Source organism: Nesoenas mayeri (genome assembly GCF_963082525.1).
Source record: "Nesoenas mayeri genome assembly, chromosome: 1".
In the NCBI taxonomy this organism is placed as follows: domain Eukaryota; kingdom Metazoa; phylum Chordata; class Aves; order Columbiformes; family Columbidae; genus Nesoenas; species Nesoenas mayeri.
The window spans coordinates 195,255,799-195,269,864 of record NC_137541.1 but is presented as its reverse complement, the minus strand read 5'-3'; the positions used below and the strand labels follow the sequence as shown (position 1 = coordinate 195,269,864).

At 35.5% G+C, this 14,066-nt stretch overlaps 1 protein-coding gene across 2 annotated transcripts in view; it reads right to left on the bottom strand.

The window, feature by feature from the left end:
• Positions 1–14,066, bottom strand: part of RDX (radixin) — a 41,650-nt gene that overhangs the window by 21,730 nt on the left and 5,854 nt on the right. Inside the window, exons 3-5 of one of the 2 annotated variants that reach the window (XM_080343403.1) lie at positions 13,255–13,305; positions 11,289–11,360; positions 1,407–1,490 (exon numbers count right to left, since the gene is read on the bottom strand). In XM_080343403.1, the coding sequence (XP_080199529.1) occupies positions 1,407–1,490; positions 11,289–11,300 (96 nt within the window). In that variant the 5' untranslated portion in view covers positions 11,301–11,360; positions 13,255–13,305. The remainder of the gene's footprint in view (positions 1–1,406; positions 1,491–11,288; positions 11,361–13,254; positions 13,306–14,066) is intronic. The other variant, XM_080343402.1, reaches the window with a different exon arrangement.

The following is a 14,066-nucleotide window of genomic DNA, read 5'->3' as shown; positions in this document are numbered from 1 at the left end:
ACACAGCAGAAAGTCACCCCACCCAACACTGCATGGCAGAAGATAGCACGGGTTGGCAAAGACAAGTAACAGCTTGAGGCTTCTGTGCCACAGAATACCAGACTTTCTACTTGATGGTGGTCTTGGTTAGACAAAAACAGGACAACGGCTTTCTTCAAGAAGTCTCTAAGAGTCATGATGTCTCTTCCTATGTAGAGGCTAAAGATATACTGCTATTGATCTTACAGAAAGGAGGGGTTGTTAGAAGTGTTAAGTCACTCATTTCAAACAAAAAATGCAAATGAAAACTGCTTTTCTTCAGAAGAAAAAGCTCAGTGTTACAAAACAATAAAAATTCTCCTCCTTTCAACTTATACACTAAGACATTTAATTGACTCTTAAAGGTCAAATAAAAGTTTAGGAGTTCTTAAAGCACTCTTTCAATGTTTTAGTTTCTCTATTTTAATGCCCATCATTATATACTTTAAACATCTGTAGTAGAGTGGACAGAAACAACAGTTCTAACAGACAACTGTTAATATAGTTAAAACTGGTTTTGAAGAGTAATTTTGAATATTTCTGCATTAACTAAATGCATACATCTTGGATCTAGATAATAGAACACATTTATTGGTTTCTCAAGGAAAAATGTAATGACACATTTACAAGATTCTATTCTTAACATTTTCTAGAACATTCCACAACCTACGTCAAAAAATTGTTTCAAGATTCTAACGGCTAACATCACATGAAACGAAGGTGAGAATCACCCTTTTTAAGAACTCACTCATTTAGCCCATTTGACTGGTCTACAACAGAGATACTATCAACTGAGAATATGTATTCTGATCAGGTTAGCAATCCACACACACATTAAAGCCATCATTTTCACTATTCTACCTAGGTGGCGGTTTTCATTGTTTGGTTATGGTTTTGTTTGTTTGTGGGGTTTTTTGGTGGTGGTTTTTTTGCTGTTGTTGTTTTAACTTAAATTTCGAAACAAATCATAGGACAACATTACTTTTCTAACATTCAGGAAGTGGCAAAGTGTCTTACAGCTTCCATTCTTGGGGAAAAAAAATATTAAATAGTGAAGGCTGTATCAATTTCTCATACACATAACTCTAACAATCACACTGCAGTTGCAAACATAATTTAACTAAACAAAAAACACCATTAATTTCAAAGTGATTCTACATGTATGATTCAATTGAAGTCTCACTGTTAACCTGTTTCCACAAAGTTGTCTTTGAATTTAATACATCTCATGAGAAATAATGAGGACGTTGAGACTAGCTGAGAGCATACCTTAGATAATGTAAGGAAAAACAACCTATACTTCCGCTTTTTCAAACTATGACTTAATACACACAATAGTTTTATGTGTTTGTACACATATAATATATACACAGAGACACATAAGTTACCTGATCAAAGAGCTGCTTGCCTGTTGTATTGGGCTGGATGGCAAATTCCAACTCTGCATCCATTGTGGTTACTCTGACATTGATCTACAGAAAATAAAGAAATATTTAATTCATACTGTAACAGTGTAATGCTTCTATATACTGCAATTAACCTGCAAGAAACAATATATGGCAAGTAAATTCAACAATTTTAACGGTCTTGTATACACACAGAACATAGCACATATGAAAATGGAAAATTTGAATCAGCAAAACATCTCATTTTTGTTTAGTAAAAAAGCATGTTCAGGATAATATTTAACACTAAGTTTGAAGGTCAAAGCTGGGAACAAAGTTCAAAATCAACTTAATGGGATAGCTAATATGACTATTGAACACTCAAAGAACACTGTGACATTCAGCTACTGGGCACTATCTTTCAGTGGGCTTCTCAACTATGTGCAAAAGTTCCTAGTCATACACATTATCATTCTAAGGTACTTACACTTGGCAATATAAAAAGACAAGCAGCCTCCTGCCCTGCAATTTCTAAAATTAAGAGGTTCAGCAGTCTTCAAGTATATAGGACTAGAGCTTATAGACCTCAGGACAAACTAATGGCAGATTTTTCATCAGTGGAAAGAGAACTATAGAAGTTAGCCCCCCTTAATAAATTCATTTCATTTACTACAAGACTGAAAAACCACTGCTCCTTAAGGAACTTCTTCATTGTCCTGAAATAGAGGACCATTTTCCAGATGACTCCTGACAGTCACTGTTTTCAATGGTTCTAAAACAAGCAGTCAAATATTCCAGGAGGTATCAGGATGTCTACCTTACTTGGAAGTACAACAGCCTGTTCCAATTTCTCTCCAACTAGTACACACAAAAGCATGAATTTCCACGAAACAGAAAAAAGTACTAAATGCACCGTACTGTCTTCTCACTGTTAAAACGCTCTTCCATTCCTACTGCCAGGGTATCACATTGTCTTTATGTTCAGTGAACAGGAATATGTGTTAAGCATCAAATCTACTTTGCTATAAATGCAAAAACCAGAAACAAATTCAAGGCACACAGATATATTCTAATTTCTCTCTCTCTACTATAAAATAGGGAACAGGAATAAATTAGGACTTGTATTACAGGTTCCTGCAGTACTTGATCTATGCCTGCGTAAACCATTTCCATTAACTATTTCCCCAATTTCGCCACCAGGTGGGATACTTTGAGAAGTGAGAGTCTGGAAAAGCCTTCTCAAGACAGAACTCAGAAGGGAGATCTAAGGCGCAAAAAAGAAAAATGGATATAAGTTAGACTCCATGCAACAGATTAAGCTTGTTCACTCCTTTATTTAGTACCAAGGCAAACAACTTTGCTTATGAGCTGGATACACAATACAAGAATAGCAGGAGTCTGAGGACCTCTAGGTTATAGACCTGCAAACAAGGACGATAGCAGGGGGTTAGCAAACTTTTTTGTGGGTGTGCAAACACTGATAAAGAACAAGAGTTGAAGGCTTTGGAGTAAAAGACAGTGAACTTTTATTGAAAAAATAAATAAATTAGAGGGTGTGTGTCAGGAGGAGGGAAAAGAGGTGTTTGCTGTAGGTTCTCTCACCGCCCGTTTTGAGAGGGGAAAAAACCCTGCTCGTTCTCTAACACGAGGACCCACTTTAAACAGTAGGTCTAACTCACTGCCCATCAAACTCGTTTAAGTGTGTGGGGGTGCCGCTTAATTACAAGAAGTTGTTAAAAACAGTTTTTTCTATTTTAAAAGTGAAGCCTGCTTTAAGGCAGCTACAAGTAAGCAAGTTACAAGGGATACAGCTAAAATGTAACTTTATTAAATGCCAAAGCACTCTGTTATGTAACAGCGCCATTGCCAAAACAAGAAGCATCACAGAAGATCTGCAAAGCACAGCAAGTTCAACTAACTGCAGCAGACTCCTTCAGAGCTGCACCAGGAACTTCTCATATAAATATCCTTGTAACAAATGTCATCTTCTACAAATGCAAGAATTACTACCTGAAAGTCTATATCCCTCACAAGAACTAAAATACTGAAACCATAAAGTAAGAGATGTAATAGAGGCAAACTCAGAGCCTGTAGATTGTTTGCTTCTCGATGTTACTGCCTCAAATAAAAGCAGAGTGCTGTAAGAGTACACATCTGCTGCATCTGCGACAGATACAAATAGACATTACGAGTACCTCATCACTTATATGCATTACAGTAACTGTTTAAGTCTTCAGCAATTTTTTCTTTGAACTTCTGTTTAACAGATCCCCCTACTGCTAATTAATACTTACACTGCCAGTTCTACCAAGAAAGTTGCACATTAAATGATGACAATATTAAAATTTTACCTTTTATGATAGGAGTTATTTAAGAAGACACTTATGAAAGCAACGCTACACTTGATCATTCCTTCTAAAGACATTTAAATTTACTTAGATTTTTGGCATACAAATACTGAGCTTTTACAACCTTATAAAATTATTTCACAGCTTAAGTTATTTCTGGGCATGGAAAACAAGAAAAATACTTTTGGCAAAACCTGAGACTAATTCAAACCTTGACCACACAGCACACCCTCAATAAAAATCAAACCTTTGGTGTCAGCTGCATTGTCTCTAAAACACAGCTAACCAGCTACATTAAGAAGAGTCATGCAGAAAGTTTCCACATGATAAATAAGGCAGGGAATTAAGAAAACATAGGCAGAGAAGGGCAGCCCAGTAAATTCAGCAATGGACTGTCACTCATGTAATCTGCTGTTGGGTATCCAGCTACTTTGAAGCAATGCTCCTTCTGTGCCATTGGTGACAGGGGGAAATTATCTGAACCACAAATTACGAAGACAGACGCTAATCTGAACGTGATTGCTGTGAATTGACTTTACCACATGAATGCAGAAACAGGAAAGAGCTCTTGCAATGGTGACAAAGAAACATCCGAAGGTTTCCTGCAGCACGTGTTGGAAGGCTGCCACTGACCATACCACAAGACCCATTTAATGCCCACTTCTCAGTCTTGCTCCCACCAGGATTACATGCCTCCCCTCAAACTCCAGAAATTATGACAAAGCACTAGATATGATTTAGACAATTACTTCAGCTAATCAGTCGTGAGGCAAATCCTGTTCTACTGTGCACGGGATCAGGGTAAGAGCTGCAACAAGTTTCACTTGGTGTATTCATGTGTAATTTTGACTGAAGTCAGACTAGATGCCTTCGAATGATCCTACTCTGGTAAACTAAAACTCTCTAGATGGTTCTGGAATTCATAGGAGTACACCTGAACAAACAACTTTTTTTCTTTTTAAGGTCTGAAAAGCAGCTGTAAGCAAACTTTATTTTTGGTGCCACAATTTATGTCACTTATTGCTGACAGAGATCTCTATGCAAATACTAAATACTAAAATATCACGGTGGTCATGTCTGAGAAATACTTAAAATACTATTGTGGGCTTAGTAACTGGGTAACGTGGACTTTGTGAATCCTCTGGCAAGGTCCATGTGGCAAGATCCTCCCCTCTGCCTCACCAGATCAGGCAATATCAGACCTGAACGGCAGCTCTGCAATGACAGACAGAATTGATACCCAGCAATAGAGCGCTCCTAGACAAGCCCTCTTACATCCCACACCAGAAATCGGTTAGGCCACTGTGAGGTAAACAGAAAATAAAAAAATACAACAAAAACAACAACAAGAAAACAAACGAACCTCACAAAAAACAAACCAACAAGCCCCACAAAAACCATCACCCACACACAAAAAACCACCACCACACAAAAAACTCTGATGCTTCCAACACCCAACCCATGGAGCTATAAACGTTTTTCATGTAGAGGATATAAGACAGTTTCTTAGCCCCCACTTCAGATACATGACTACCCTGATATTCATCGAGTAAAGCTAGGACAAGTAGTACCTTTTGTGCTACGAAGAAGGTGGCATTTAAAAACAACAACAAAAACACAAAGCAAACAAACAAAAAAACAAGCAAACAACCAAGCAAACCAAACACCACCACAAAACACAACCCACAGGCAAAATGTGAACACCTTCAGGGTTTGCCTCTTTCGTCAAAACTTAATTCTGAAGATGTTGCCTTTATAGAATTAGACATTAAATTACACAAGCTAAGCATCTAGACAAGCACGGGCTGTATTTAAAAGACCATAATGGAAAATATAAAAGGGCAGGTTAATGAGTTATTTTAATTTCTAGAAAAATTCTGAGAAGAAGAAAATACTTAGCACTAAGTTTTCTGCAGGTAGCTACTTTTAAACACGCATTTTATAAACAAAGCTGCCGTAAGAGGATATAAAGAACACAGTGAAGTTCAGCACAGCATAGACATTTAGGAAAATGCTGGACATTTAGCTGGACATTTAGGAAAATGCTATCATAAACCTCTATTTTAGAGCACAAAATCTCTGTTTAGAATACCAACACCTACCCCACGGTTTTTAAAGCGGCATATTTGCCAATACTAAGCAGTATAAGCAGCTGGTCCAGGAGAGAAACCTGTCACCATATAAAGAGCACCCAATATCCAGAAAAAAAATGCTATAAAAAGTATCATTTTTCCTTATTTCTGACAAAACAGCTTTGTCACAATATCTAGGTACATATACATATTTAAAAATCTACTTGTAATAACATTTTCTCAAATAATAAAGCTTTAAACACTTGCACTGTGACAGTTATCCTGTTTACCTTGGCATTAGAATTAGCAGTCTGGGTTTATCTGTATTTTACCAGATTGTTTCAGAATGATTAAAAACAGACAAGAGAAAGGGAAGAACACATGCATACATATTGATACGACATACGTATTCTTACGGAAGGGAGCAAATGATGTTTTGATAACAAATGTTGCTAATGGGCCATAAAGACATCTGATGCAGCTCACAAAATAGTATGAATAAAAAAAAAAAATCTAAAACAATTTATCTATGCAAGAATTTATCCCAACCAGTAAAGTCAATGAACATACCTGGAATGATAAATATCCATATGCATGTATTAAAAGAATGCATTTCACATGGGAATTGTATATTTGTTCTATTTTTTCACTGCTTTGAGGACCTGAAAAAAAAATATTTCTACACTTCCTTGTAGTATCTAACTTCAGTCCTCCACAATTTAAAGGGATATTACACAGTCACCACATTAATCTGTGGACCTGTCCTCAAACACTGATACACTCCACAGAATGTGCACAAAAACCATTACCTTAGTAGTCTAATACTTCCTATTACTGTACTTCAGTCATCGTTCACAGAGACTAGTCGTGGCACTTCAGCTTTTATCAGGAAGCCCAAAACTGAGTAGATACTGGTACTTAGTAAGAAAGACATTTAAAATCACACGAAAAAGGTTTCTAGTAGTTTTGCTTTGTTTTAATAAACACAACATGAATTATTAGTCACATGTAAAAGCCACAGAAGAAATCAGTCCACCTCTTATTTATTAAAAAAACCTGAATATAACAAAAAGCTGCTTCTCAGAGTTTCTTCGCACTAGTTCAGCCAATTACTTTATCTAGATTGCAAATTAAAATATTTGTATTAATGAGTAGCAGTATATTGGTCCCACTGCTTTGCTCAGTGTGCAGATATACACAGCATGCTCTCCACATGGACCTCAAAGCAGACAGAGGAAGAGATGAAAGAAAAATTAACAAAGAAGATAGGTAAAACAATAAGGATTAAACAGCATTAGGAACAGAAGCCTGCAGAATAACAGCAAACAGATATTACTAATAGACAAATCAAAACAAAGCAATCCTCCAAACTGCTGTCAGTTTTGTATCTATGCCACAGACATGAATTATATATTCAAACCATAATTCAAATACTGCACTACACATCTCAGATTTTCCTGTAAAACAACAATCTAGTAAAAATAAAATTATACACTATTTCTGTTCAGCAATTTTACAGAAATTAACTTGACCTAGTAAATATTAATTCAGATTTTAAAAATCTGTATTATTCTACAATCTGATATTTACTCTTACTGAAGACACAATATTGTATAATGCTGAAGAAGTCTAAAATAAGAGTTGTTTTTCAATCTTAGTAACTTTGACATCTACCTGTTATTACCCAGTATAATGCTTTCTCCTTCACGCCTTGCAGTCCTGTACAAAAATGCTGCAAACTACCAGCAAAAAACAGCTGATAATTTTAACTCCTCTTACTACCTACAAGTGCAACTAATATTTCAGTTAATTAAACCTAATCTTCTTGGCCTATGAAATGATTAACAGTTATGTAACTAATGATGTCTAATTTTAGTTTCTATGTTTCTATTTTTGGTGAAGATCTGGGAGAACAGCAGACAGCTGAGAAACATTTTGTGTCTGTTATTTTAGGAAGAAAGCATTGGAAATAAGATTCAACAAATATTCTATTCTTCATCAAGCAGAAAACTAAGCATACTGAAAACAGCCTTATTAACAGCTCAAATTTTGATTACAGCAGCAAAGACCTCATTAAACAACGGAGTCATCAATATTTTTTTAGATGGATAGCAAGAAAAGCTAAATGAAATTTGATTTTGCACTGCTAGGCAGAACTGAGAATATATCAGAATATATTTCAAAACTATTTTGTTTTAAAATTAGAGGAGATGTTCAGTGAACTGCTTGAAATAATGGAAAGCCACTTTACTGCAAATACAACCAAAGTGAAGGAACAGACTTTTCTACTAGAGTAATCAAACAAGAAAATGTTTTATTAGTGTATATTTTTCAGACACATTACCTCAATATCTCAGGACAATGTATTAAAGTCACTTTTGCCCTTTCAAAATAGCCTTCTCACTCAAGCTATTTAAGCCAGTAGCCTTTAAGAGATAAAATCCCAAACATGTAAGAACAATGACCTTTTAGTACCATGTATAAGACCATTCACAGTGGCATGAACTTTGTTTCAGACTGAGACTTCCAGGAAAAAAAAAAAAAAAACCGAAATATTTTTGCTTTAAAATTCAGCTATGTCAAGACCCTTTACTAGTCTTCATCTACTTGAATGTGTCCGGAATACTGCATATCTTTCCACCATGAAAGCAAAGAAGTGAAGGCAAAATATGTTCCACTGTTCCTTCTGTGATTTAGTGTTTACTGATTTCACTTAAACTGATCTATAGCTTAATTATTCATTAAATTTCACAGAACCTCTCAAGTTGGAAGGGACCCATATGGATCAAATCCAAATCCTGGTGTTTACTTATGCATTAAAAAAATTCATTCCAAAAACGTGGAGAGAATTTATAGTTGTGCTGCACAGGTTCACATTTTTACAAGATGACCAGATTTTCTGAAAACCATCAATTGGATCATTACAGCAGAACCTGGGAAAAAACTTACATATATCTGGGGAAAAAAAAAAATACATATATATACATAAACACCTAAATAAGTCACAGTAATACAGAAAAGAGAGCTACAAAACAAAAGTGTCAAAATTCTCACCAGTTATGTTAACTGGGTTTTCTTAGCTCTACGCAGTCTTATCCATGATTATTTCATTAGTTTTCAGGTTAAAAGACCTCCAATAATAAAACTACAGAATACTGACAGTCTTATTGCAACAGTTGTCAAAAATAAAGAACAAGGAGTTGAAGCATAAATAGTTTACAGACTAGAAGTGCATTCGGTTATTGTGTCTTTAAAGGCAACTGGTAAGAGGCACAGTCAATTTCTACAGCAAGAGACCAATTTCTACAGCAAGAGACCTACAGTCTAGTACTGTGAAACCCTAGCAGAACAGCAAGGCTCTTCCAAAAACAATGTTGGATTCATTAAACAGAACCAATGACTAGGCTTCTACAGACTCCAAAGAAGAGAGATGGAAAAAAATCAAAAGGGGAGAGGGGAGAAGCTCCAAAGCCTTCATTTAAGAAGTAACCAGAGCAAAATCTGAGGTTTGACTTTTATACTTTTCTATGCAAAATTACTTTGGTATGTGCACTACCTCTTTATTCAGCAATTACCAATTAGAATTACAGCAACCTGTAGTTTACAGGAAGAAATCCATATGACATTTTTCAAGAAATCTAATCATTTTAATTTCATTTCATAATGGCTCCTTTCACTTGGCTTCCTTCTAAGATCTCACATGTGCGAACTCTTGCCTCATAAAAGTAAAAAAAAAAAATAGATATAGATATAGATACAGATATAGATCTCATCTTCCGCCTGAGTCCTGCTTCTTTCCTAAGATTCTGTAGCTAATTTTCATTCCTAGGGTGGATCATGAGCTCTTCCAACACCTCTGCAATCTCATTTCTAAGGATACTGCTTTTCTTGTGAAGAACCCTAAAACCATATTTCCTATGATTTTCTCAGGTCCTTAAAATAGAAGGAACCCTGCCTGCTTAAATTTCATGGTTCCAATCTCAGAATTTAAAAATAAGTACCCTCATTCAGGCTGCCTTTTTTTCTAGTCATCACTTCTGTGGCTCCACTGGTCTGCAGATGCACAGAGTTGGGGGCCTCAGGAACCACATGGGCTCACAGTGACTTTTTGCCTTATTCTTAAAATGGACTTTTCCAACTGAGCAGCTCTATCAAGGGCACTACTCAATTATCAGAGCCAGGATTCAAAAGGGTCATAAAATGGTATGCTGACAACTAATTTTCCCATCCTTAATAGTGCAGCTTTCTGTAAGAAGGGGGCAAGATAGGAATAACTTTTTCCACCTTCCAGAAGTGCCAAGATATTATTCCAAATCCATGGGGAAGAGAGAAGAAATTACAGAAAAAATACAGTATGGCCAGTTGGTCGGTTGACCAACAGCAAAGCTCAGAACAGAACTTCTAGCCCTTGGACAAGCTCTGAGCTCACACTACTCATAAGCTGGACTGGTGTCAAATACTAGCACGCAATACAGATTATTTACACTGCTAATTTCTGATTAACAGCAAAAACATTTTCTATGTCTACGTAGAGATATGTATATATGTACATATATGTATACAGACATATTTATTCTTAGTAGTAGATCTGCCCTGCTCCTCATGTACTACCTCAATGAAACACCAGTAAACAAAGCCTGAAGGCTATTAGGTAAACCAATTGAGTTACACAGAAATAATCTCCCTTGACAACTCAGTTCCCTTTCTGAATGCTTTACTCACTGGATAGAGGAGACAAGAAGAGACAACCAAAAGTAATTTAACACATGGCAGATGAAAACCTAAGCAACTAGTATTACATCAACAGCAAAAGAATCAAGCTGCTGAGTAATCATTTCCTTAGAGAATTCTAGAACTATTACTGAAACAGAAGTTGGAGATATTTTTCCCCCTAGATAAAAGGTGGATGAGCTCTTATTTTGGATGAAGTGAGATGCACAAGAACTGACAAATGTTGCTTATTTCCTCCCTTCTACACTTAAGTTCCAGGTTATACCCTCTACCATGGTAGAACTACCACCTAACTTAGTGCTGTTGTTCCCACAGACACTTTACACAGGTTCCGTCTTCCCTAGAAAATCCTACAGCAAATCCTTTCACTGATTCTCACAGACCTTGAGTGAGGCTCGAATTATGCCTCCAGTAACCATGGTATGTCATCTCATTTCAAAGTCAACAATTCCTGAAAAGTCTTTGCTCCTGCCAGCCAAATGGGCTGTACATTCATAGTGGTTTGTAAGTACTGCCCCCACCTCCAAGTGTTCTCCAGGCAACTCACAGCACTGAGCTTTCCTGATCTTTTTTCACATACTGGTATGAAACTACCTCAACTCCAATCGTACATTATCAGATCCTGTGACATCTAGAAAGGGCAGAGTCAAAACAATTAGAGCTGTTACAAGATAACCACTCTAAAATGTGAAAACCCTGATAGATTTTAGACGAGTAAGAAAACAGCTACTCACTGGTTTCGGCATTTTTCTTTTTTCCTTTAATCTCTTATCCACTCAAGTCTTCTACAAATTCTTTGTCCCCTTCTGTCAAAAACAAAATTGAAAGAGTTGATTTTAAATTAATCATAATGGAGTTCACGTATATCACAGCAAATAGTACAAATTCCAAAGCAGGTAAATAGAGCTTTACATGTACAAAATATACTTTACAGTACGTAGCAAGTAAAAGACCTGTAAATTCTGGTACTGGCCAAGTAGTAACCTCCTTTCTACTTTTTGTACAATATTAATCCACTAATGTCAGAACAAAGAGACAACAGTTCCCCAAGTACTACAAAGTATTTTTAAAACCTTTGATATCAGGTATCCTCTAATATTAAAACCTTTAATGTTACTTATGAGGAAGTAAAATCTGTACAAGGAACTCCAAAGCTGCAATTTAATCTGTCAACTCTAGTAAAACTAGAAACATCATGAAAACAAAGAAAAAAAAATCTAACAATTTTAAAGCATCAAAACTGTATTTCATGTCAATAAAAGCATCCTTGGTGAAAGAATTATATAATTTCTCCCAACGAACAGAAATCAAGTACACCACCACAGTAAAACAAAAAAAAAACCAAAAAAAAACCCAAAACAAAACAAAAAAAAAGGAACAAAATCTGCTCTGCTTAAAATAATAGTGCTTTTTGAAAATTTCTTTAAGCAGAAAGGCTATAAGTTACATCTACATGGTAACAAAAGTATTCACTCTGGTGCTCTGTTCCAAAAACGTTTTTATGCCTTGGAAAAAACATGCTTGCAATGTAATTGATAGATAGCACCCTGCTTCCTTTTCAATTCATTCTAACTCAGAAAGAATAAGCAGCTAGTCACCTTCTCACAGTTTTAAAGTAATGATTTCCATGAATCAGACCTGCTGCTGGTCTGCAAAGTGTACCAAAGATGGCATTGCCTTCAAATATAATATTAACTGGAATTAGTAAGAAGAATTAAAGTGACACACAACTTGGAATAATCTGAGATTCCAGTATTATAACTCCATGACTGCATCAGATAAATAAGATCTTCAGAAGTGCTTAAAAAAAAAAACTAAACAGAAAACCAAAATGTTTTGCACAATTCATTTATCAAAACCAAACTTTTGTATAAATGATTTCTCATTCATAAAGAAAACTGTTTACAAAGTGTTACACATATTTACAAAAAATGTTTTTTTTTTATTGCTCCTTGGCAATAAAAAAATACAGTAAATATGAGAAACATTTTCACAGCAATCTAAGGTGCGCTAGTATTTCATTTTTCTCTCTATTTCTAATCAGCAGAAATATGTTTGAAAAGAGTGACTGGAAAAACAAAGAGACAATGAATGAAAACAGGATTTAAGAAGTATCAATGTTGTTGGCTGGCTAAAAATTAATATTAAGACTAAAGATTACAGAAAGAGATCTAATGATATAATATAGATACGGAACAAACTTTGTTTAAAGAAAAATCAGCCTGAAAAAATTAAAATAATAACTTTAAGTTACACTTATGACATAATTAAGGTAGCACCACTACAAAGGTAAAATACTACGTATGTCTAGCACAAAGATAATTACATTCCAGCAGATGTTTTAATTATGGAAGATATTATAAAGTATTTGACAGTATAAATAAGACTTATATTCTAAGATATTGTTCAATATATTATTGAAAAATATGAATACGCTCTTCTGCAATTCCCTTCCCCACCTTTTTTAACCGAAAAAGATTTCAGGGATTAAAAACGTTTTTTGGGTTCTTACAGCACCGTTTTTTGATAAAATTCAACAGCACACTTCCAGCTCATAGAAGAGATTGTCCCCTCTTCACCCCTGTTTCCCTAATGTACTCCTCAGAAAGATTCAAGAGTACTAAACAGAAAAAACAAGCTTGGCTCTAATATCTGCTAACAGTAAGCAGGATTCTGAACTCTAGTAATCCCTATATTCACCTTTTTGACAGCAGAGGCTCATTGCTTGCAGACTGAAGGCAGATTGAAGCCCTAGAGATAAACTCAGTTAATTAATGATGCAGAAGTTAAATTAGATTCTCATCCACCATTTTATAAGCGTGCCAATTCAACAGTACTAGAAGGAACAGAAAGTAGCACAATTATTTTTATGTGCCTGTTGTCATATTAGCATTGAAAAGAGGGGGTATGGTAAGAGGACTGGTATTATTTAAGTCCAGTCTCCACAAGACAAATGAGAACGTATGGCACAAGGCCGAGATCCGTCTTATCAACTGATTACTGTCTGAGGCCTTCCTAAGGGAGACCATGTCTATCACTTTCTTAAATGAAAGCCACACTCCCATGCATTTTATCATTGCAAACTCTTCCCTAAGTTCCAACTTTTTGCTTTGGGTTTTGCCTAAACAATTATTTAAGCTGCTATTAGCCAACCCTAAATTGTTTATTTAAAAACATATTTTAAAATCTTAAGGTAATTTTAAAAATCAGAAACATGACTACGAAGCTTTATAGGATAATTCTAAGTAATCAAATCACAATTAGTACACACGTAATTTAAATTAGTTTACAGAATTAACAGTTATTGTTCACATGCAATAACACAAAAGAATCCTCTTGTGCAAAACTCAATAAAAATGAAGTGTCACTGTCAGCCCCACAGATCTCATGGGTCTGAAACTACCAAGATAGGCAAGGAACAGGAAAAAGAAAAAATATCTATGCAAAACAAATAATAGCCCAGGTATTCTTTTCTGAAGTGTTTGCTGTAATATCTTTCACTAGTTGGGGGG